Source organism: Pseudopipra pipra, chromosome 28, assembly GCF_036250125.1.
Source record: "Pseudopipra pipra isolate bDixPip1 chromosome 28, bDixPip1.hap1, whole genome shotgun sequence".
Classification (NCBI taxonomy): Eukaryota; Metazoa; Chordata; class Aves; order Passeriformes; family Pipridae; genus Pseudopipra; species Pseudopipra pipra.
The window spans coordinates 2,957,743-2,983,616 of record NC_087576.1 but is presented as its reverse complement, the minus strand read 5'-3'; the positions used below and the strand labels follow the sequence as shown (position 1 = coordinate 2,983,616).

Here is a 25,874-nt window from a genome sequence, read left to right as displayed (position 1 = left end):
CGGCAACTAAAGGACATCAAGCTGCAGTCCCCTCTCATCAGCACCTTTTCTCCCAGGCTGCTCCAGAGTTTCTCTGCCAGCAGGCAGAGTCTGAGCTAAACCAACACTGCAGTTGCTCTGGGTCACAGTGATTAAGCCCCTTCTTTAACCCAGACAAAAATAAGCAACTAAATGTTGACTCAACAGAGCTACTCATGGCCCAGCCCCCCCAGGAGGGAGATGCTGCACCACACACCCTGGTGAGCCACGTTTGCAAACAAGCCTCCTAAATTGTACCTTCCACTGCAATCTCTGGCTTGGGATCTGACAGAGTGTGAACCACCCCATAAATCAGCTCCTTTTCCTTTTCCATGGGCACAGGGATCGACCTCAGCAGAACTGAGGGGCACGTTGGAACTGCAGCCTCGGGATGATCAGCATCCCCCTGCAGGTTTTTATGGGTCACACCCCCTAATCAAAGGATCCAGAGGAGGGATTTAACAGCAGGGTGATGCTCACAGTGCCATGGAGAGCAGAGCCTGCAATCCCACAGACATTTTCCAAGCAAACAACGGAGTAAACAAACCCAGAGCAATCCACCACCTGACTCCCAAGTGCAAGAGGCTCCCAGCACCTCCCATGGACTCTGGAGGGGCTGGAACACGCCCAGCACTTGTGAAAATCTGCTCTGCAGTGACTTATTGCAGCCCAAGCACCACAAACCCTCCTCATCAATCCCAGAATCAGAACAGGCTGCCCAGAGTGGTTGTGGACTCCCCATCCCTGGCAGTGTCCAAGGCCAGCTTGGACAGGGTTTGGAGCAACCTGGGACAGTGGAAGGTGTCCCTGCCCACTGAAGGGGGTGGCACTGGGTGAGCTTTAAGGTCCCTTCCATCCCAAACCATTCCATGACTGTGTGACTGTGCTTGGAGGGAAAGAATCCCCTGGAAAAGAACCCCCAGCTCAGGGGGCTGTGCATGGACCACACTGATGGCCAAGCGCCCAGCACAGCTCTGCTCACCCTGACAAAGCCACCACTCACCCTGTCTGCAGCTGGACTGCTCAAAAAACCCCACCAGCACAACAGCTGGGAGCTTTTAAAAGCAGAGCAGCCCCCCCAGAGCCATCGTGGTGGGCTCTGGTGCCCCAAGGGTTACCCAGCCCCAGCCTGTCCCCAGCCAGCCTCTGACTGACCCCCCTGGGCAGGGGGGGACACACAAGGGGATATTTTCAGGCCCAGCTGCCCCAGGCAAATGGAAAAGGCTGTGAGGGAGGGCGTTTGTTCCAGGAGGTTTGACTCAGGGTGTCGCAGCCAGGAGCACTCAGGGGCTGAAAGCAGAGCCAAGAAAAGCACAGTTGTCCCTTCTGAGAGACAAGGAGGGGACTCAGCCAGGCCAGGGCTTCCAGGCTCTGGCATCTGTTACCAAACTGCCCATTAAAGCAGCTCCTGGAAGTCACATTTCTACTCTGGTGCCTCAGTTTTCCCCCCCCATGTAAAGCAGTGGGATAAAACAACACTCCCCTCAGATTTTTGACCAAAGTGCAAAGCAGCAGGAGAATACTCTGTGCACAGAAGAGAACAAGGCTGCTGAATTCCTGCCTTGTGCCCAGATGCTATGGTGACAGGCACATAACAATAACCCAAGGACTAGTCCAAAGGGGAATGTTTGCAATTACCAGGATGCAGCAGAAGCCCTAGCACAGCAGTTCTCTTGGATTGGGGGGAAAAAAAAAAAAAGAAAAAGAAAAAAAAGAAAAAGACAGACATTTCCTGGAGCACTTGGCCTGCTTGTGCTTCCAGCGTTTTTGTGGCTAAAATAAAAACAAAAAAATGATGGAGAAGTCATCAGAGAGTGAACTGAGCTGTGAGGGGGAGAGTTCTCCAGAAAGTGATGGGTGAGGCTGACTTGGGATGGTGGGGTTTTAATTCAGGCTCTGCTTGGTGGCTGGAACAAGGTGCTGAACCTTGTTCACCTTGGCTCAACCCAGGGGAGTGAGGTGAGCTAAACCTGAGTCAGCAGGGACACCTAAGCCTTAACTCAGGGACTCCTGCCAGGCTGGGAATGCAGATGTGCACGCTCCAAGACACAAACACACATGGCCAGAGCCTGGATGCCTCACTCTGGCTGTAATTCCTGCTGAAATGAGTGGGAGTTTTGATTTAATCACAAATATTTCAGACTTGCTCAACGACTCCTGCTAGCTTGGTGCAGATGGAGTCTGAGTTAAGCAGCTCTTCAGCCAGATGACAATCATCACTGAGTGCTCAGGATGGGCTTTACATCCCCTGAGGGGCAGCATGACAAGCCAATTCTGGTGTCAACAGCACCCCAGAGGGACACAGCAAACATCCACTCCTGTGAAGTCAACAGGAATTAGGGATGTGCTGCCACCCTTGGAATCTGGGCTCTATCACCAGCCAGCCTGGAGGGAGTTGGATGTTTTCAAAAGCCCAGAGTCACTCCCACCTTGGAGGGAGGGAACCAGATGACATCGTTTCCTGCCCTGCTTCCTCTGACTTCCAAGGAGGAGAATTTTGGATCAAATGCTTCCCAGCTCTGGGCAGAGCACAGCTGAGCTCAGCTGCACTGAGGGACAGCAGGGAGAGGCTTTACTGCTCCTCATCTGGGGCAGCCACGTGTCCTGGGGCAGCTTTCAGCTGTGCTGGGGGAGAGCACAGCTCTGCCCACATCAACCAGCCAGGGGAACACACAGCTCCCACTTTACAGCTCCTGCTCCACAAAGGATGAGCTTTGAAGCAGCCAGACACGGCTTGGCTAGCTTGATATCCAGATTATTGAAGGCAGGAGCAGCCTTCCTTTGGAGCCAGCACAACTTTAGGGGTGCTCCACAGATGAGCCCCAAGTGTCATATCAGCATCTGCTCCCACTCTCCTGGTGCAAGCCAAAAAACACATTAAATTTAAAAAAAAAAAAAAAAAATAAAAATGCAGGGATGGGTGACTGGAAAGCTCAGTGCAAGTGTTCACTCACAAATTCAGGAAGCAAAAGATCCCACACAAATTCTGTGAGGATTCATTTGCTGTCCAAGTCGAGCATTTTCCCCCCAAAAAAATGATTTATATTCCCACTGAAACGCCTCTGGATGCTGCTTGTCTGAAGAGAGGGGAGGAAGGAGAGCAGGAGCATGAGGGGCACGTGTGGCTGGATGATCTCACCCCCCCAGCTCCCAGCTGCCACATCTGGCAGGCAGCAAAGCCCCAGGAACTTGGAGGAACAAAAAGAACTGCTTGTACAGAACAGATGGGCTCCACAACCCAGGAATGCCACGGTGAGGTGTCCAGCCCAGAGCCACTGAACCACTGGGAAGGAAGAATGCAATGGGAACCAAGCCTCAAAGGCAAAGTTTCAAGGCTCTTTCTTACCCTTGAGATTTATTTCAAAGACTTAGAGGGATTAGGGTGCTCCCCCCTAGAGAAATCAATGGGGAAATATGAAGGTTTAGTCTATTAAAGCAGTGGGCTGAGACTTGAGCATTATCTTCCCTTTCTGTGCCTTCAGCAAAGCATTTAATCCCTTGGTGTAAAAAAAAAAAATCCACCTTTGGTGAAAATGTCATCAAAATAACAAATATTACAGGAATGGAAGCGATGCAAGTGCCCAAGACAATGTCAGGATTTGGGCATTCATTAAAAAATCCTGCTGATTCACTGCAAGTCTGATAAAATAAGGACCAAGAGAGAAACCCAAGAGATTGGATCTAGAAAAGTCAGTGGCAGAATCTTGCCAACATAACCCCAAATTCAGGAGTCTTTAATCACTCAAAACTCGACTGGAAGTGAGGGGAAATTAGAAAAACTTCAGGGTTTAGCTCCCTAAAAACCCACATCATCAATCAGAACGTGGCATTCTGCAGGGATTCCATTTTAAAGTGTTCCTGAGCAGCAGCTGAACCGAGGAACTGGTGCTTCAGGTAAACCTGTGCTTCAGGTTGGACATTCCCTACAGCTCCTAGAGCAGGATTCCAGCCTGGAATGTGCCCAGTCCCACCAGCTGCCTCCACTCTCAGTGTTTATGGTGGGCTCTGTGGCTCAAACACATCTCACCTCGTTTTAGGCACCTGATGTGTGAGCAGAGCCTTTAGAGATTATCTCCAATAATTAACAGAAAGGGAGGAGCTTCTTCCAGGTTAATCTCAGCCTCTTCCCTCACCCCTTGCAGCAACAAGGTTCACAGTCAGGATGAAATCCTGTTTCCAGCCACATCCATCCCAGCAGGAAGCACTTGATGGCAGTGTGAAGATGTTATAAACTGGGGGGGAAAATGCAAAGGCAGGGAAGTCCTCACCTCTTCAGGTCTGCTCAGCACGTGCCCTTCAGGGCCTGTGATTCCCAGTTCCAGGATCCTTTGCTGCTCCTAAAGCAGAGAGGGAAAGAAAAGAGCAGGAAAGAGATTTAAGGCAGCAGCAATTTTTCTTGCAGCACACCCAGCTGTTGGGAAGGGGTACAAGTGAGCTCCTCAGCATCTGTGCTGGGTGAGAATCACATCAGCAAACAGAGTCCTGTCCAACTTCCCTTGCTGACAAGAACCAGAGCTCCCAAAGCCCTTGCTGATTTGTTCACAGGAGGTCAAGGAAACCTTTTATCTGGATTTGCTTTGCACTGGGTTCACAGCCCCTCGACTTTCAGCTCTCATTTGTGTCTATAAAACCTTCTCTGAGAGGTGGCAAAATGATCTCTCAGGAAAAAATCATCCTGCAACTGCAGACAACTGAGCTCAGAGACTCAGGTGGGCTCTTTGCTAGTCAGACAACACAGAAATCCTCTCCATGCCTGAAACACAGTGTATAAAATGAGCTGCAGATCAGGTTAAATCCAAATAATTATTGACATTTCTTTGCTGCTGTTTGGAGGATGAACAGACCCCAAACATCAGCACCCCAGGTACTGTGTGAAGCTTTATCCCTTCCCACTCCTCTTATTTACTGCAGAGCTTTTTATTTATTGCACACAGTGACAGTCACACCCAGTTTTTCACTTTTAGGAAAAAAGGCAGAGATGTCCCACATCACCACAAACCAAAAGCAAGAGGCTTAAAGACTCAGGTGGGCTCTTTTCTACACAGACAACACAGAAATCCTCTGCATGCCTGAAACACAGTGTATAAAATGAGCTGCAGATCAGGTTAAATCCAAATACATTATTAACATTTCTTCTTTGCTGCTGTTCAAAGGCTGAACAGACGCCAAAAATCAGCACCCCAGGTACTGTGTGAAGCTTTATCCCTTCCCACTCCTCTTATTTACTGCACACAGTGAGAGTCACTCCCAGTTTTTCACTTTTAGTGAAAAAGGCAGAGATGTCCCACATCACCATGAACCAAAAGCTGCCACAAAACCCTCCTTTCTCAGTGGCAAGGGGTACAAAATGTATAAAATGTGCTGTCCAGCTCTGCCCCCAGCCCTGCCACAGCTCTGCCACGCTTTTACCACTCGAGGTGACTCCTTTTGCAAAGAAGGAAGGGGAATTTCAAGCCCTCCCAGCATTTGGGAGGGAATAATGCCCAGAACAAACAGGCCATACCTCGGCAATGATGTCACCGTTCTCGGCGTGCACTTGGGCTGTCGCGCCAATATCCCGGATCACACTCAGGACCTCGTAGATCTGGGAGACAGGGAACACACGTTATTCCAGTGGGAACACTCCCACAGGAAAGGCTGGGCCCCAGACTGCTCCAGCAAACAGGGGCTTGCAGATTTGGAGAGAAGGGGGAGCATTAAGGAATGGAAGACGCGGTTTGCCGGACACGACCCGTTTTCCTGCCTGTCACTTCATTCCCTAATTTGTACAGTTGGATGTTACTGATGTGGCAGAGAAGGGTTGTTCAGTGGGTTTGGAATATTTACCACGCTGGAGGAAGAAATAACAACAGCAAAAGCCCACAGCTGAGGTGATTTTAAAGAACTCCCAGAGTTGTAGCTGTTTCGTGCCTTCATTTCCTGGGGCCTGGCATGAAGAACACCCCTTACATTTGAGTGCTGGGTGCAGTTACTCCATGAAAATCCAATGTCTGGAGGTAGGAGCAGTGTGATTTCCCACTCCAGCAACCACTTGGAGAGGGCTGAGGTCGAGTAACCCACCACTGGCGCCGTCAATGGGCCCTCATTAAAATGTTTCCAGAGTCATCAGAGATAACTGTGACACTCCAGCACCTCCTACACTGCTCCAAACAACTCCCGGGCATTCCTCTCCTCCCACAGCTTTAGGAATATCAACTGCCCCTCTCAGCAGTCCAGATGTGCCCAAATGTGCCCACAGGACCAGCAAACAGGAGGGGAATTCCTTTTTAAGGTCCCAGCAATTCCAACAGCAGGAAGCATCTCAGGACCCGGCTCAGTTTCAGCTTATAAACAGATTAATTAACCCAGAGGTCTCACTGTCCTGCTCTGTGCAGAGGCATAAAGCAGCAATTCATAAAACTGCCACTGCTTCCACCCCAAGGGAGCTGGAATAAAACCTCAGACTTCTCAAAATGAGGGGTTTGCTGTTGCTTTCCCCAGCCAAGCCTTTCAGGGTTCGTTGCTGCTTGGCTTTCATTTTTAATTAAAAATATAATCTTCCAACCAGAGCTCTGGGTCCTGTTGCAAACCTCAGGTTCTGTTACACACATAAAGACTGGAGCCAGAAGAGAATGTCAGGTCCAAGTATATTGAATTTAAACACTTTTATGTGCTTGCAGTGACAGAAGCATTGAAGACCAAGCCTTCCTACCTGAGAGTCACTGAGCTGGAAGCGATCTTTGAAAGCCATGTACACCAAGAAGGAGTTCACACCTGGGAGAAGAGAGAGCACAGGTAATGCTAAAAAACACAGCCCCTCCAGCAGCCCCCCAGCAAGCAGCAGTGAGACAAATAAATGACTTTAATCTGCTGGGAAATGTGCACAGACGTGCGTGCAGCCAGGTCACAGCACCCAGCCAGGGGGGATGTGGTAACACCAGGGTGAGCCCATGTCCCAGCCATGGGGACAACTAAACCTCAGAAATGAGAATATTCCTGTGGATTCAGCACTGCAGGAGGAAAAATACAACCCAAATACATCACACACAAAAGCAGAGACTGGGCCTGGCTGATCCCTCCCTCCAGGAGGGCAGTGGGAAAGCTGGGGGTGATGTGTTTGTGCTGCCCCAGACAAAGGCAGTGCTCCTGAGTCAACTTTACCCCTCCTGCCTTCAGAACCAGTAAAAACTGTGACCCAGCACATGTGGAGAGCACTCACTAGGACGTGAAGTGCTGGGTTTTCAAACTACAAACAGGATGGAAAATTCCTCCAGCCCACGGATGAAACGCCGAGGAAATTAAAGAGGGGGAGAACCTCTGAGGTCATTTTACTCTGCTTCTCACTTTTAGCAGCCAGAGCTGGATTGTTCCTTCTGGGCCTGAACTTCCCTTGTTTATAACAGTTTAAAAGGCTGCAATTATCAGCTCCCTGCACTAATGAGCTCCAAGGGCCTGCACTGGACACAGAATCACCCCTGGAAAATCAATCCCTGCCTTGCAATACCAGACCTTCACAAGGAGCCAGAATGAGCCTGAAACCCCTTTCTCAGGGTAAAAGAGTAAAATCCTTCACATGAAAAATAAAACAAGGAGGGGAAAGGCTTCCCTGAACTTACCATGATCTTTAACCAGAGCTTCCATCTCCTCCTGGACACCTTTATGCCACTCAGTGATATCCACGTGCAGGGAGTAGTCACAGCAGGATTTGCTGTCTGCCCATTCTCTCCACTGGTCAAATGCTGTCAGCAAACTGGTCCCTGGCTCGGGAACCACGTGGTCAACTGGGAAAGACAACCAAAGCACTGGTAAATGGCTGGCACAGAAGCTTCCCTGGGTACCTAAGACGCTCATGCTGTGCAGAGGTTGGCATGAAAACAAGACATCCACCCCCTTCCCCTTAAAACGTTTGAGTTTGAGATTTCTAACTGGTTTCTGAAGCAGGAGATGCAGCCAGGAAAATTCTGGAGCAGCAGCTGAAGGGGAGAGTTGTTACTACAGCCCCTTTAGTGCAACTGGTGCTGCACAACCCCACCAGGAGCATCTTCCAGGGACATGGGAGGCCTGGAAGGAAAATCCCAACTTGGGACTTGGAACTGGACCAGAAAGAGCTGCAAACAACTGTCTCGTGTTGCTGTCATGAAACTTAGAGCAGTTTGAATCACTGGAACAATGGAAAAATGTCTCGTGTTCACTTTTTTAGGACTTTGGACACTGTTTTCAATGACCTGGGGTGCCCAGAGCTTTAATACGTGTTCATGCTTATCAAGTTCCTGTGATTTCTTTCCCATTCCTGGATCTTTAGAAAAAGCAACTTTTGGTTGTTTATTTGAGGGTTGTGATTTTTGTTGGTGTGTTTTGTTTTGGAAGGAGCAGGACCAACAGTTTGTCCTGGCTGGAGAGGCACCTCCTGGAAGCAACAAAGGTCCTGCTGCCTCTGCATCTGCTCAGTTTGCTCCTCACTCCAGCCCAACACCTCAGGTCCAGCAGCAACAGGGCTCAGAGGCAGAGCAGCCCCAAAGGGTGACACCAGAGACTTGGATCTGAAGGTTTAGTGTTCCTGGTTTTCATCTGAGCACGTGGGATCTCTAAAATCTCCTCTAGACACGGTGAAATAAAAGAAGCAAGTCAGCATCTCCAACCCTGAACTGCTGCTGGGAGAGCAGGAAAAGCCTGTGGGACTTTGGGGGGTCACTGCTGGGGAGGAGGAGAGGACCTGGGCTGATTCTACATCAAAACACACACGAAAAGAAATAAAAGAATGCTTCAATTATCAGCAGAGAAACTCGAGGGGTTTATTTTTAACTTCGTGGTGAGTATCAGGGCTGCCATCAGCTCAGCAGCTCTAAATCACAGCTGGGGGAAGAGACACAGCCCTGGGTCCTACTGGCTCTCAGTGGAGAACAAAGCTCTGCTTCACCCCCACACAGACACAACAGCCAAGATTTACTGGTTTTGTGCTGCCTTAGGAACTGGATTTACACCAGGAGCTCTCACCCTGCTGCAAAACCAGCACAACCCTCCTGAACAGCCACGAGCTCCAGTGTCGTGAGGACATCTCTGATGTCTGAGCTCTGCAAACACTGTGGAAAGCCAAGAGACGACCCAAAATCATCCCTTCTCTCTCTGCCCACCCCCTCCTCCTTTTGCAAAGGAGACTGTGTGACAGGTCAGGATATTTCTGCCTTCCCAAAAGGTCTGTGTTGGCCCTGGAAGCAGCACCCCAGCCAAGGGAAGGACACGATGTGCACATATTTGCTGATGTACTGGCAGTGCAGCTGCAGCTTTGATCAGCTCAGGGCTTCAGGAGTGGCTGGTGGTCTCTGTCCACTCCCTGCCCAGCAGAGAAATCCATGCTATGACTGAAAGCTTTGACATTTGCCTGTTGTCTGGCATCACATCAAGGATGTGCTTTTTGGCCACCATTGGGAAAAGCAACCCAAATAAAACCAGACAATCAACTGACCTGTTCTTTAAAAAATCATCCAATTCCTGTTCCATGATCTCCTCCTCCCCAGTGGTCAGAAACCTTCTGTTAACTTCCAGACTGAACTGTTTCTTGGCCACTACAAAGCCCCTTGTCACTCTGCCAAAGTTAATCTTTAGCTTAAGTAGAACCAACAACAAGGAGAAAAATAACATTCCCTCTGCTTTACCAGTGGGATACAGAGAACCCCCAGGTCTGCACAAATGGCCTTAACACAAGCACTGTCTTCCTCAGCCCACTGCCTAGTTAAAAAGCAAAAAAAAAAAAAGCCCATTTCATCTCTAACACATCACAGTCATAAATCCATCCCTACTCAAGGCAAAAGAGCTCTGTCAGCCCCAAGATGATGGATGGCTCGTGGGCATTGGGAAATCCTGCCTGAAGGCACCAAGGGGTTAACACAGAGTCTTCACAGCCCAGCACAGAGTCCCTAGGAACAATTCTGGGGCCCCCAGGAACGACTCTGGAGCCTCCAGGAAGGACTCTGGTGTCTGGGCTCAGAGCTTTATCACCATCTCAATTCATGCACAGCCCAACTATGACTAATGGGAGGTTGTGGAGGGAGTGGGAAGAGGGGTAAGGGAGCTCTATCAGATCTCTGACAAAGTCAGACCACAGCTGGTTGCAATAAGGGGAAGGGATGGAGGTGGTGGTGGTGCATATGTGCAGCTCCAGGGCTCAGGAATATCTCAGATGGAAGCTGTGCTGCAGGCACATCTCACAGCAGCTCCCCTGAGCTCCCTGGCAGCCAAACCACCCATCAGCCCCACCAACACACAGCACACTTTGTCCCCACAGCAGTTTCCTGCCAGGCAAGTATTAGTGACCAACCACTGCACCACATCCACGGGGAAGAAGAGCAAGGAGGAGGCCTGGCTGTGCCAAGGGGAGACAACAAAACCTGGGATTAAACCAGTCCAGAGCAGAGCAGAGCACAGGACAGTCACAGTGACATCCCTGGAGAAGGGTCCAAGTGCTGGAGGTCAGGTTGGACCTGGCACACAGCACCCTGGAGCAGGATGGACGCTGTGCTCCCACAGGGGAGGAGGCACAAACAGCAGGGAAGACGTGGAGAAGGTGGATGTAATCCCAAGTTTGAGGTAATTCAGACACAAATGCCAAAGTCTCCTCGATTTTTCCATCCCTTGCTACAATGGAAGGGACCAACCACCTCACAAGACCATGGCCCACATCCCTACACGGGAGGGTTGGGGTTTTTGGGAGACCAAATCAGTAAGAAAGAGCCTAAACCCTGGAAAGGAGAGGAGCCAGGGTTGGTTCTTCTCCTGCTGTTGAAAGAACCGAGCACTGCCACTGCTCCTGCCTGCTGGCATGGCCAGGGATGGCTCAGGGAGAGCCCTCCCAGTGCTCAGGCACAGCTCGAGAGCCGGGAGGAAAACAAAACAGCTTTTTCTGGGAGGCTTCAGAGTAGCAGAGAGCAGCAGATGAAAGCTCCATCCCGCCGCGTTCCCACAGCCCCAGGCTCCCAGGATGACCCTTGGGGATGGATCTGCCACAGGAGCAGGGACACGAGGCCTCCTGAGCCACGGGAACACGCAGGGAATCCACCCAGGGAGACTTCCCAGGAGGGAAAGGCAGAGCTGGCCTGACCCTGCTGAGCTGCCTCTCCCGGGGGATCCCATCCCACCACCCCATCTCCCCTCCCTTCCCCTCAGAAAGCAGGGATGTGGGATCCCATCTCACCACCCCATCTCCCCTCCCTTCCCCTCAGAAAGCAGGGATGTGGGATCCCATCTCACCACCCCATCTTCCCTCCCTTCCCCTCGGAAAGCAGGGATGTGGGATCCCATCCCACCACCCCATCTCCCCTCCCTTCCCTCAGAAAGCAGGGATGTGGGATCCCATCTCACCACCCCATCTTCCCTCCCTTCCCCTCAGAAAGCAGGGATGTGGGATCCCATCCCACCACCCCATCTCCCCTCCCTTCCCCTCGGAAAGCAGGGATGTGGGATCCCATCCCACCACCCCATCTTCCCTCCCTTCCCCTCGGAAAGCAGGGATGTGGGATCCCTGGAGCAGCCTCTCACACAAGCTGTGGTCACCCCTTTGTCCTCCCTGATCACCTCGTGCTGCCCAGCCCTGATGTTTTTCTCTTCCAGCTCAATTTTTAAACTCCAAGCCAGCTCCAAAACCAGAAAAAAAAACCCAAAAGAATTTAAAATTTAAAAAAAAAAAAAAGTGAGAGAGAGAAAAGGAAGTATCACTTCATCATTAGGAGATATTTAAGTGATTCCAAGATTTAGCCTTTCTTTTAGTTGTTCTCCACACTTGAAGCCCATGAAAAAAAAGAAAGCACACAGGACATCAAAGGCTTCCAGCAGAAAATGGCCTGTAAACCTGGAGGGACTGGGACTGAGAAAACCTTTTGTGAAGGTGAAACCTTCAAAGGAGGAACAAAATCGTTTGTGGGCTTTGGAGTGGCTCCCTGAATCAGAGGGAAATTCAGGCCTAATCCTACATTTCTCTTTATTTAACTTCCACTCTCAGTAAGTCATATGGCAAAGCCAAGGGTAGTGGTTTCTCAGCTATGGGCAGGAAACATCCTGTACGTTTATTTTTTAAACTTCTGAGCTGAAAAATCTCAATAAAACGTGGCTCAGGAGCAAACCAACCTGTTACATCAGCAAAGGAACTACTTTAAAATAACAATAAGAACAAGGGGGGTTAGATATTACAAATAATCTCTTTTTTTTTCCCTTGGTAAAATCCTGACAGGATTCCAAAGTGACTGGGAATGAGGGGGATGGATTTAAAGGGAGTGCTCCAAGTGTGGGAGAAATAAAGTGAATTAGGGGGAATGGATTTAAAGGGAGTGCTCCAAGTATGGGGGAAATAAAGTGAATTAGGGGAATAGATTTAAAGGGAGTGCTCCAAGTGTGGGGGAAATAAAGTGAATTAGGGGGATGGATTTAAAGGGAGTATTTTAAGTAGGGGGAAAATAAAGAAATACAGTTTTAACATAAGAATGGAAAATCTAAGTGGGGTAGGGAAGTGATGGCATCACTTTATAAAGTGCATTTACTAATCATATATTAGCATATTATTATCATATATTAACATATAACCTGTATTAGATTCTACATAATCATCCCATTTACAGACACACAACTAATTAAGAAGCTTGAATCACTCCTACTTGTTTATAGAATTTATAGAATCATAGAATATCTCACTTTGGAAGGGACTCACATGGATATCAAATCCAACCCCTGACTCCACAAAGAGCAACCTAAAATTTGGAGCATGGCAAGCTTGGCTTTAAACATCTCTTTGTCTTCATTCAGCTTTAAAACCAAAATTTCACTCCAAAGGGTGCCAAGCTCAGCTTTACAAAATGTGGCCTCCCACCTTGGCCCCCTTTCCCAAACTGGGATCCACTGGTCCTTCCAAGCTTTTTCCTGGAGCAGGGAGAGCTCCAGAGGTGGGCACCAGGGATCCAGCACAGAAGGCTGGGGAATTAACCCCCGGCCTGCAGGATGCTCTGAGAGCAAAGCCAGGGAAAAAAATCCCACATAATCTCTTTCTGGCACTTGGAATCTCTCAAAAAAAAAAAAGAAAAAAAAAAAGAAAAAAAAAAAAAAGGCAGTTTTAGAGCCATGTCTTTATGGTTTTGACCCCTTGCTAAGCTCAGGAGAAATTATGGCTTCAGTGAGAGAGCTGAAGGCAGCTCTTTTTGCCTCCCCTTGCAAACAAAACTCCACTTTTTGGATGGATGTGCTCATGGGTGGGGATTAATGGCTTTTATAGCTTCCTGGTATTGTGGCATGTGCATTTTTTTCCCCTCTTTTTTTGCATCCTGCCTCATTGGAGCAGGCCTTGGCTTGCAAACAGCCCCTTCCTGCAGCTTCTATTAATAGCCCTTGCTTCCAGCTTTCCCCTGGAATGGGTTTTTTTTTCAACTGGTCTAATTAAGTGTCATCCAAAGCATGCATGAGATTTTTCTTGGGCTTCAGCTAATGAACACCACCACCAGGAAGGAGAAAAACTACTTGATGTGGACAATATAAACCTGAATTAGGGTCAGATGTTACCAAAATTGTGTATGCAATAAAACCATGTACTCAGGGCTCCAGTTGCTATTCTGAACTGCAGTTTTACTCATTATTTCCTGCTCCTACAAGCATTAAATGTGCCCTATTGTTTAAGAGGAGTTTATAAGGTGAAAATTCTTTAACATTGAAGCTTAACTGTTAGCAGGCAGATTTCCCCTACCCAAAACTTGAAATAGCAGCTTGATCACTATAAACACATCTGCCTGTTTAATACCACTTAATCCCCACAGCAACTGCATGTGATGAAATCTGGTGAATTTATTGAGTTGTACATTCTGTCACAAGGCATTTTATGGAGAGGCTGTAATTAAACTCAGCCCTGGTAATTGCACAGCTCCCTAACTCTGAAGTCTGGAGCTGTTGTGGGGCTGTGGCTGCAGAGTTCTCCTGGCACTGGGGTGAACTGGGAAAGCAAGTGGGATAAAATCAATATACATGAACTGCAAATCAGGCCCTTGACTCACCCAAGGAGCTTCCTAGAAGATTTATCCCATAATCACAGACCTTACTTCAACCAGAGACTTCCAATTCTCAGCTGGTAAAACACCACAATCCCTTCTAATTTTACCTGGGTATCATGACCCTTTTATGTGTCAAGAAACTGAGCTACCAAAAGCTGTCCTGTCCAATAACAAAAGCTGTTTCCAAGTCAAACCTCCCAGCAACAAAAATTCTGATTTAAGGATTGAAACCCAACCTCCAGCTCAGCACAGGAAGAGACCTCAGCATCCATTCAGGAGAGAAGGAGACCTCAGCACTTCTTCTGAGCTCAAAAAATCCCAAATTAAGGAACCAAGAAGTCTCACACCTCCCATGTTCTGATTTCATCCCAATTCCTCCTCTCAGACACGCTCCAGGTCCTGCTTTTGATCCATGGAAGGACAGCAACAAGATCACTTTGAAGGCAACTGTTCCATGTACCTGGTGCACCTGAACTGCTGCACTTGAAGGTGATTAGAAGCCAAATACAGGATGTTTTTGAACACTCTGGCTCCAGCAATCAGAATTTAGCTCGGCCCATTTGTGGGGATTTATTCCCACATTATTTTACTGTGGGGTTTTTTCCCTCCCCCAAGAAAAGATACCGGAATAAAGAGATTATTCTGAGGAGTAACAGCCCGGCCCAGAGCAGCACTTCCAGTGCTAATCCAACCACCCAAGGGCTGCTCTCCTGCACAAGTCTGCCAAACTAAGAGAAAAAGCAGCTTAAATGACATCACACGTTGTTTTCTGTCAGCTCAGGCCCAGTCTACTGGACTCAATGCACAGAAATCAGAAGCTGGAGCAGGCTCAGAAGAATCAGACTTATCTGTGCTGCCCTGATTACATCCTCAGCCTGCAATGCTGTTCCCTTATTCCCTCCCTGATGTCATCCAGATATTTCACTTGTCCTTTTTGCTGATTGCCTCCAAAATACAATTAATGAGTGAAGGCCAGCTGGACACAAACACAAAGAGCAATAACTAATAACCCTCTCCAGCAGCTGGAATGATGATGTATTAAGGTCAGATCAGAAAAAAAAAAAGGCTCCATCTCTTCCCAGTACAGGTTTATGGCACATCCAAGCTGTGCTTGTACCTCAGGAGGTCTCCATGGCAGAGGAGGAGGAGGAGAGCCGAGTTCAAAGGAGATATTTAAGTGATTCCAAGATTTATCCTTTCTTTTAGTCATACTCCACACTTGAAGCCCATGAAAAAAAAAAGAAAAAAAGCACACAGGACATCAAAGGCTTCCATATAAAATGGTCTGTAAACCTGGAGGGACTGGGATTGAGAAAAACCTTTTGTTTGTAGCCAGGGATTTCGAGTGAAGACAAAACACAGCCAGAGCAGCACATCCAAGGGGCAAGAGCTGGATCAGGAACAACGGGACAAAGGATCACGTGTCCCTCTCAGGTCAGTGGAGATGGATCCTGCCCGTCAGGCTTTTTCCACTACCCAGGGAGCTGGAATTTGCATCATTATCGCCAAGTTTTGGCTTCTTCAGCTTCGTTTCGTGGCCCACAGTTGTCTCAGGAGAGTTGTCTATGGCAGTTTTTACAATGGAAATCTGTCGTGGTCCTGAGAGAGCTTCGTGTTTTCAGGATTAGAAAAATAATTTCTTTCCCCCCTCTCAAAATAAATGCGAAGAGTTCTGATTCTAAATTATCACTTTTGATTTTTTTTTTAATAGAGCTTGTGAGGGGAAAAGGGGGGGTGCACCTGTCCTTTCCCTCTGTGTGTTTGCCACAAAAAAACATCTCCCCTGGCTGGACAAGGCCCAGACACTTCCCCTCCTCGTGGCTGTGATGAAGTGACATCCTGCTGGGAGGAAAAGGTTGTCACCAATCAGCACCACACCACTGCAACTTGTGGGGAGAGTCACTGAAACCACTGACAGCTGTCACCCAGAGCCACAGGCAGGGCAGCAGGAGGGGGTCAGAGCTCAGTGTCACTGCTCATGGGGTCACCTGGGCTGGGATGGGACTGGAGGTGCAGCAGGACCTGTTTCTAACAGAGGCTCTGCAGGACAGGGATCAGGCAGCACATTCACCCCCCCACACACAGCAATTTTCTGAATATCTGCTGCTCCTCCCTCGGCTTTCTAAGGCTGATACTGCCTGTAAATGAGCTCTGTAATCACTGACCTGGAGGAGGTCCTAACTAGATTATCCTCACTTTAAACAGACACTCCTGGACAGCCCCCAACTGCTGAACTTGCCTCTCCAGGTCTGACACAGCCCAGCCTGGCCTGGGGTCTTCCCAGATCCACCTTGGGGGCACAAACCACCCCGTTGGAGAGGATGGGCAGGATGGGCATCCCCTGCCCTGCCAGCCCAGAGCCAGACACTCAGCCTGGGGCTCTTCCACCCCCAGACCTCCAGGACAAACTGGTTTGGGAAACTCCCACAGACAGGAGCTGACTTTTAGCTGAATTTTTTTTTTCATTTTAAGCTGCACTAAGCTTTGAGGGCCAGCTGCTGCATTCTGCACCTCGGCTTCATTTCCTGTCTCAAACATGATACTGGAAGGAAATTCCTCCCTGGGAGGGTGGGGAGGGGCTGGGCTGGAATTCCCAGAGCAGCTGTGGCTGCCCCTGGATCCCTGGAAGTGTCCAAGGCCAGGTTGGAGCAACCTGGGCTAGTGGAAGGTGTCCCTGCCCATGGCAGAGGATGGGATGAGATGAGTTTGAAGGTCCCTTCCAAGCCAAAGCATTCCATGATTCCATGATCAGCCAGAACTGCCCCTGGATCCGTGCAGGACACTGGGTGGGAATCACTCTGCTCCTGCCACCCTAATCCTACTCCTAAGAACAACCTGCACATCTCAGCTTTTCTCCACCTGCTGCTGTGCTACAGAACTTTCTGATTTCCCAGTGGAGAAAGTCTCTGCACCTCAGCCTGGAAAGTGTTTTGTACCCCACCAGTAGCTGAACTCTTCCCTTTGGACACTGAGACTAATCCTGAGAAATCTTATCTGCAGTAAAGCCTGTTGGGAATTATCATTAACTGTCACCCACTCTGGAATGAGAGTTTTGAACCAATACTGGGGTATTTAAACAGAGAACCCTGTGACACAGCCCCCAGCTGCTGAACTGGTCCCTCAAACAGTCTGGGATCTTCCCAGAGCCACGAAAAACCCCAAATTTGGGGGCACAAAGCACCACATCCTCACTGTGCTGTAGTTTGACAACTTCCCCCCTTCCCTGCAAAACAAAAAAAATGGTTCTCAAGGAACTCCTTGCCCAGCTCCTGCTGCCTGCAGGCTGTGCCAGGGAATTTCATTCATATGTAAAACACCCAGAGTCCCCCAGATTCCAAAAATATCCACCCTGCACACATGTAGCTGCTTCAGGAACAAAGCAATCTGGTGAAAACACGCCTGAAAGGGGAACTTCCAAAAGCATGGACCTTTCTGATGGGCTTTGAAAACCCACCAAGGCGTTTTCCAGGTGATATTTGCCTGGTGAATCCATTTTATCACTCAAAACAGGACCCAGGAAGCCAAAAGCACTTTCCTCTGCATCTGCACTGGGATGGATGAGGAATATCTCATGGCTTGGTGGCACCCAGTGTTTCCCAAATTGGCAGCTCCACACAAAAATGATCCCTTTTTACTTATAATATTCTTATAATATTATACTTATAATAAAAGTATAATACTTATATATTATCTATAAGTATATATATTATATATATTATAATATATATGTAATATATATATAATAATACTTATAATCATTAATATGAGGTAATTAATTTGAATTAAAGCTACAAGCCCTCAGCAACGAAGCCACCTCCCACTGTGGGCAGCCAGCAGGGAGGAATTAAAGGACATTCCCACTGTCCCAGCACTAACTGCAGTGTCCCAAGGGAAGGAAAGGGTTCTCCCAGGAGCCACAACTCCTAAGTGCCCATCTCTGCATTCCTGGGGAATGCACAGGGCTTCCATGGGAGTGAGGGCTGGGAAAAGCTGCAGGCACAGCCCCGAGCTGGTCCCAACTGGCAGTTCCTAAGCAAGGCTGAAGTTGTGCCAGACAGGAGGAGCTCATTTGTATTCCTGAAACATTTCTCCCTCTCACCAGAAAGATTAAAAAAAAAGAAAATCCAGTTCCTAAGAAACAGATGGGATCTGTGGACTGAAGGGGCTGAAGGAGAGAGGGGAAAAACCACTCTGCTGATGGAAGACATCAAATCCCACTCCACAGACAAGGCTCCCAAATCCACCCTGAGTGGGAAATCCTGCAGGGAGTCAGAGCTTTTCCTTCTTTCAGGCACCACTTGCTTCCTTCCCCTGCCACACAAAGCAGGGAGTTAAAAGCTCCTGCCTGCCCAGGGTGGTTTCTGCTGAGTCAAGCTCAGGGGAAGGCACAAGAAGCCAAGGAATTGGACACCAGTAGGAAGGCAAAAAAAAAAACCCTGCCCAGAAAAAGAGGCCAAGAAAAGAGCCCCAGGCACCATTTCCTGCTGCTTCCTTTAAGACCTTGTCTGGACTTGAAGGTGATTAAGGCAGTTTATCCAGCAAGGTTTAACACACATGGCCTGAAAACCCAGCACAGACAGCTAATGGTGTTATATTAAGGCAGGTGGGTAACTATATTTTATTTTTTAAGGGTTTTTTTCCCATCTGCAGTAGACAGGCTTTACCTGGAGGACCCAGCTCTTCCACCTGCACCCTTCAAAATATCACAGACATTTTCCATTAATGGAAGGGGCTGTAAAAGGCACATCAGAGATGTCTGCTGGCTCTTTACTTCTCCTTTGTGTCATTTCTAAGGCCTGGGACTTGGGGATGAGAGCACTGGACATGTGAAAGCAAGAACTTTTGGGACCTTTGGGACTTTTCACAAGGCCATGCTGTTATAGGACAGGGGGGAATGGCCTTAAGGTGAAGGAGGGCAGGATTAAATGAGATATTAGAAAGAAATTCTTAACTCTAAGGATGGGGAGGTCCTGGCACAGGTTGTCCAGAGCAGCTGTGGCTGCCACATCCCTGGAAATGTTCAAGGCCAGGTTGGAGCAACCTGGGAGAGTAGAAGGTGTCCCTGCCCATGGCAGGGGTGGCACAGGATGGGCTTTAAGTTCCTTTCCCACCCAAACCATTCCAGGATTCTACAAGAAAAGCAGCTCTTCAAAGAACATGAACTCATCTCCCAGCAGTGGGAAAGCAGCACTCCTGATCCCCAGCATTATATGGAATCAGGGGTATTAAGTGCTATTGCATGAACAGACAACACTGGTTATTTCTGCTGAGCAAGAGCCAAATCCCTCTTTTTTGGATGCATGGAAAAATCTAGGTCAGTCCCATCTGCAGGAAAACGGCTGCACTGTCAGTGCTGCTGCCATTTCCACCCTCCTGTGTGGAACATTCTCTGTGCCCTCCTTCCTCTGCAGAGAGGGGATGGAGCAGGTCCAGAGCAGACCAGGGCAAAACAAACCCAGCCAGGGGCCCCCTCACCTGCTCCTTAAAAAAAATCAGCCTTGCCAAGGGGCAGAAGGATGGGAGAGGAGCAAGGGGAGGATCCAGAGCTGCCCTGGGGAAGGCAGAAGATGGGAAAAGAGGGACAAATCTATCTGACCCACAAACAAGCCGTGCTGGGGGGTTTCAGAGGATTCCCAACACCAGGCACAGGGATTTCACCTTCCAGCACTGATGGCCCAGCCTGAATATGGGAGAGCCAGGGTGACAGAGCCAGGGTGACAGAGCCAGGGTGACAGAGCCAGGGTGACAGACACCATCACCCCCCAGGCACAGCTCCTCAGCTCCTCCAGTCCTTGGCTGCTCCTGTTCCTCACAGGAGCCCGTTCTCTCAGTGCTGAGATGACAAACAATAGCTGCAGCCCAAAGAGGGGGAGAAAAACCCCCCAGCACACCCAGCCCAACACACCCCACATCCCAGGGCTGCACAGCTGCTTCCTCCTGTGCTCTCTGGCAAAGGACATCAAGGGCTTGGCAGATTCCAGCCAGCTCCCAGCGAGCCCCCCTTTGGAAATCCCAGCAGAACAATAGAGGATCCCATCCAGCACTGCTGGGAGGCTGGAGCAGGGCAGGCTGTGCCTGGACAGTAGCTGCACACCCCGGGCAGGCTGAGCCTAATGGACTTAGAGGGGTTTAAGAGCTCGGGAAGAGGAGCTCGCACCAGGGAACTGCCCATCTCTGCTGACAGCCCCACTCTCTCATTAAGGATTTTAAGCCTGCCCTGAATGAAAGCAACAAACACACCAGCAGGAAGCTGGGAGTCGGTGGAGCAAGGAGATTTAGTGGGAATCAGTGCCCAGGCTGGATGGGGGGGGATAAAAAGCACCAAGGGCAGCTGAGAAAGGGCCACGGGGACTCTGCACCCCCGGCAGTGCCACCCCCTTAATCACAGAGTCCAAGGGAACCTCCACCCATATAAAGGCACCAATCATTTTTTCCAGAAGCAAGTGGACATTTTCACTACATTTCTAGAGAATTAAGCATTTCTTTGCTGCAGAAGAAGCAGTGCCAGAAAGCCAAAGAGCCCCAGAGCCAGGGCTGGTCCAGCCGCACAGTTCCTCTTTCATCTCTGGGTGCAAAGAGAAACAAAACTGGGGCTGGTGCCTGGGGAACAATGCAGTGCTGTGTACACACAGCCAGGGACTTGGTGAGACACTGCAGCTCTGTGGTTGCTGCTTTTGGATGCAAAATGCTTGGTTTTATAATTCCAGCTCAGCCACAAGTCACTGCGTGACCACTGCTGTCACCTCCTCCTGTGCCTCTGCTTCCCTCCTCCTCCTCCTCCCCTCACCATTTAGACTCTTGCTCTCCACCAGGATAAAATTAACCCTGATAATATAAAATAAAGGCACCCAGAGTGAGGTAGAATATGATCTAGTCCTCACTGGTTCATCTAAATACCTTTCTAAACCCCACTCTAAGCTCACACAGCCTTGTACTCTGACCTCTTTTGGGGCAGCTCCACTCCCTCAAGTCATGCACAGATCAAAAACCAAGAGGTGAGGAAGCCACCTGGAAACGTTCCCTTCCAGCAAGGTGGTGACCTTCAGGATGACCCGGGAGAGACCTGGTGTCACCACACTACAAATTTGACTGAGCTGAGCAGCTCAAAACCTGCTCAAAGCCTCTGCCATCCTGCCCACGAGCTCCTTAATAGCAGGGTAAGGAATTAGGAAGCTGAAGGCAGCCCATGTGAGGCTCCTGAACCTCCCAAGATACACAGGCTCATATCCCCAGTGTCCATCTCCATGTTATTAGGAGAACTGCTAGACAAGTTCAAAAGGCAGCTGCCTTCCAAGTCACCAAGCCAGGAAAAGCTATAATTTCTCTCACTGTAATTTCTCTCTATGATTATAACAGTGGTTGACTGAGTCAACCCAGGCAATGTCAGCAAGAGATTTCACCCAAGGACAGCAGAGACCCAGGGAAGAGGCAGAGCCTGGGAGGAGGGGCTGAAATGTGTGTGGGAGCTGGCCTGGATAGCTGGAGTTCTCACTGGGATATTAAACAGGCTCGAGGATCAGAGAGACAGTAAATACACAGAGCTTAACTTCATCCCTTCCCAAGGGCTGGGAGCAGAGGAAGGTGATCCTGCCTCTGCTGAAATCACAGGGAGTTTTCCCACTGGTTTTGATGGGGATTTTACCCATCACAGGCAATAAGCAATCAAACCATCAGCAGGCTGGGAGAGGCCACCCTGGCCCTGGCCCTGAGTCTTCCTTCTCCAACAGCTCCAGGGACTGCTTTATATCCTGGGGCATCAACCTATTCCAAGTTGGGAAAAGAGGGGCTCAAAACCAGGGTGTCCTGTGCAGGGACAGGAGCTGGACTTCAGTGACCCTGGTGGGTCCATTCCAACTCAGAGATATTCTATGAATCTATAAAAAAATGCCATTTTTAGCTCACAAAAATTGTGGCTCTGTGGATGAGAAAGAACCTCTTGTAAAGGGCAACTTCAGGCAAAACTCTGGAAGGACTGTTCTCTTCCCATGGAATACAGGGGAGCTCAGGGAAGCAACCCTGATGGGTTGGAGCATCCCTAATACACCTCCCTCCTGCAAAACCTTCTGTGGATCGTTCTGGAATCCTCCTTTCATCCTAATGCCCAAACACTGCATTCTGACATTTGAAAAGGGCCAGAATCCAAGTTTTTTTCCAGAGCAGTGTTATCCTAAAACACACAGGGCCGTTCCCCCTCAGCTGACAGGCCCACACTAATATTGTTTTAAGGTGGGGACAGAGAAAAAGGGTCGTGCCAGTCGTCATCCCAGAGCAACAGCCCTATCACAACAGGTCATGTGAGCCCAGCAAAACCAACTCTGTTTGCTCCTACATCAGCAAAGTCAGCTGGAGCCTTGCCTTTGGCACTGGGGAGGGCAGAGACAGAAGGATCATAGCTGGAATTCCTGCTCAGATGGCCCCGGGGGAACCAGCAGCCAGAAAAGAAATCAACCCTAATTCCTCAGTGAGGCAACCTCGGGAGGGCTCAGGAAACCAAGGGCTGGGGGGAGCACAGAGGGTGTGCAGAGAAAAAAACTGGGATCAGCACCCCCAGCCCCTCTCCCTCATCCCAGCTGAGCAGGGGGTGAGTTGGGAATTGGAGCCAGAACCACTTCCCACCGGGATAAATCACTACAGACAACACAGGTGCCCCATTTGAGCCCAGAATCCACTTGATTCCCCACCTCTGATGCTGCAGTGATGAATTTACTGGAAAGGGCGAGGGAAGCAAAGGAGAACAGGGCTTGGAAACAACAGGTTACATTCCTGAACTCCTGTGGGCTCCCCCTGGGAATTAAAGGAGCAACGTGGAATCCGAGCTGAGCTGCAAAGGAGCTCCACTGAAACCCCAGGTGAGTTCCTGGCACTGCTGAGGTCGAAGCCAAAACTCTCCATTAACTCCCCAAAGCCAGAATTTCCCCCCCAAATTTTGACAAACCAACCATCAGTAGGAAACGTGGCCAGGACTCTTTGTTTTAATTTCACTGCAAACCATACGTAAAATAAATATTTCCCTGCAATGACTGGAAAGCAAAACAGCCTCAAAGCCACCCTCCTGCATGAAAATGGGAAATAAATTGAAGCATGAAGCCGACCAACCTGTTTGCTTGCCCAAAATTAGGGCTGTGTATAAACAGAAGGAGTAAAGGTATTTGTAAATAAATCACATCAAGTTTGCTTAAAGCACAAATGAAGAAATGTGAAGAGGGATTTTTTCCCCACAGATCTCACATCCAAAAGGCTTTTTTTTCCCCCAAAAAAAAAGCCCAGGAACAGAGGCACACAGTGGGACACGTGCCCATGGGAGGAGCAGGTTCTTTGGAAAAGTCCCAGCATTTAAAATACACAAAGATACAACTCTGAGAGTGCAATTTTCAGGCTGTAATTTGTCTGCAATATTATGAATCCAGCTCGCTAAACATTGCCCTACTTATCAGAAAAGAAAAAACCCTCTGCCATCAACCACATCCCACCTGCTCTGGGAAAGGCCACCCACCAAGAGCACGTTCAGGAGGGCAGCTCTCCCTGCTCCAGCCTGGAAAAAAACTCCTGCAAACGCTGGAATTTTGCTGAGAAAACAGCTGAGCTGCCACAGGGGCTGAAGCTTTGAAGCCTGGTTGGATCATTTATCCTGATTTCCACAGCTCCAGTGGCTGATTCCCACCCTTCCATCATCCTCATCAGTCCAATTCGTGTCCTTGCTATGAAGCTTTGGTTTTTGTTCAGAGATATTTTGTATTTTGGTGTCTGAATGTGAGACACTCAGGAGGGTCAAGTTTAGTGACCAGCCTGCCCTGTCCACTGTCATCATCCAAACTGGGCTTGTTTTCCACAGCTGCAAAAAGACAATTTGTAAAAAGGGGGGTTCTCCTCCCACCTCCCCGACTCAGAGCTGTGTTCCCAGCACCATTAGAGGGATATTCAGGTATTATTCAGTCCCAAAAGCAAAAGACATATTTGCAAATAAAGCAAGCCCAGGTGTTTCTGAGGCACGAGGCTCTGCAGGGGTAAAATCAGGCAAACGAACTGAAGGGCTGCTCCAGAAAATTTTGCCAAAGCAATTTCTGCTTGAAACATTTTTCAAAAAGTGCCACTGAGGGAAATAATGCTGCTGAAAGGGCAGAGGCAGGCAACAGAGAATGTTATTTTGATCTAATTCAGCTTAACAAGGAAGAACAAGATGATAATTCAAGTGTGAACCAGGTGTATTAATAACAAAGGAACAACGTCAATGAACTGAAGCTGAATTTTCTGAAAAGAAAACACCATTTCAGTGCTATTCATTTAAACTGACAGCAAAGACTTGAAGAAAAACTGGATATTAGTGCACACAATGAGCTGGTCCCCAGCTCCTCTCCCACTTCACATTCCCTGGGTGGGGCTACCTTCGTGCACAAACCTCACACTCTGAGGGGAGAACACCATGGAAAACCATTTTCCAGGTTATTTTAAGAAGATTTATTTGAAGTATTAGGCCAAGCTCACAGGCCAGGCTGTGTCTGGACCACTCCTACTCCCAAGCTCCAGATCAACCAACCCAAGTCCAGGGATCAACCTTGAAGAGATGAGGATGTTCCAGTCCAAACAGAGCTGGGGTTGAACTGAGGAGGGTTAGGCTCATCCCTGGCTGAGCCTGAGATCTCTTTATATCCCTGGAATGGACAAGATATCCATGGATTGCACCAGCACCTGTCCTGAACCCTGGGTTTTTATTCCCCTGGGCTTGAACTCCCCTCCTGTGCAAGGGCAGCACCTCAGAGCACAGGACAGACTGAAAGATGCTCAGACATTGCACCACTTCACACCTTTACCCCTCATTCCTGTGGGCAGCAACAGACTCCAGGGCACCATGGAAGAGTTCACACTGCCACAGAGGGGGTTGGTTTTCCTCCAGCTCAGACAACACTCCCAACAATGACTTGCTGACGGAGTTTTAAGACCCTGGCTCTGACAGGGCAAGCAACACAAGCAGGGACAGAGAGCCTGGAGCTCATTCCTGAGGCATTTTGGAGGCAGAGGGGAACACCATGAGTGTCTAATCCTGGTGTCAGCAGAACAGTCAGTCTGTCTGCCTTTTTATTTTGAGGTATTTTCACTTCCCAATCCCTCTCTTCCCCCCAAAAGAGGAAACGAGCACAAAAGGAACCATCTCAACAAAAATCCAGCGCTAAAGCTGAAGTGGGCACGTGAAAATCCTTAAATAAGTGGCCCAGTTCTCAAAGACACACAGAAAGAACATTGGCAGGGAGCTCCTGGGTGTGAACAATATGATGGACATCTATCCACAGACACCTGGAGACAGGAACAGAGGCACAGGAACGTGGGGAATCTGCTCCTCAGCCTGGAACCAGAGGTCACAGTGACTGGTTTCAGCAGGAGCAGACCCAAAAATCTGCTGAAGTCACACAGGCAGCCGGGCAAAGCCTGGCAGGGGGAGTTACAGAGCTCAGGAACCACCTGGGCCCAAATGTGTGACTCCCACAGCTCCTGAGCTCATGTGAGACAGAGATTGGCAGGGACAGAAGAAGCAGGCACTTACTGATCATGGTGGTGCCCCCAGCCAGGGCAGCCTTGGTCCCCTGGAAGAAGTCATCAGCAGACGTCATGCCCTGCTCCGGCATCTGGAAGCGGGTGTGCACGTCGATGCCCCCGGGAATCACCATCCTGCCGTGGGCCTCGATGGTCTTCACCCCCCCGGGCACAATCAGGTTCTCCCCGATTTGCCTGGGAAGGAAAAGGTGCCCGAGAGCAGGTGAGGCCCAGGCAGGTGTAAACAGACACCCTGGGCTGCTTAACCTGCCTGCACTTGGCTTTTTCCACCTAAAGGAGGGCACGGGAGCAGCACAACACACGGGGAGAGGA

The 25,874-nt window shown here is 49.3% G+C and overlaps 1 protein-coding gene across 3 annotated transcripts in view; it reads right to left on the bottom strand.

The window, feature by feature from the left end:
- The window catches only part of DPYSL2 (dihydropyrimidinase like 2), a 59,747-nt gene that overhangs the window by 16,762 nt on the left and 17,111 nt on the right, over positions 1-25,874 (bottom strand). For all 3 annotated transcript variants that reach the window (XM_064638085.1, XM_064638086.1, XM_064638087.1), the window contains 5 exons: positions 25,552-25,736; positions 7,614-7,778; positions 6,710-6,771; positions 5,522-5,602; positions 4,287-4,355 (listed from right to left, as the gene is read on the bottom strand). In XM_064638085.1, the coding sequence (XP_064494155.1) occupies positions 4,287-4,355; positions 5,522-5,602; positions 6,710-6,771; positions 7,614-7,778; positions 25,552-25,736 (562 nt within the window). The remainder of the gene's footprint in view (positions 1-4,286; positions 4,356-5,521; positions 5,603-6,709; positions 6,772-7,613; positions 7,779-25,551; positions 25,737-25,874) is intronic.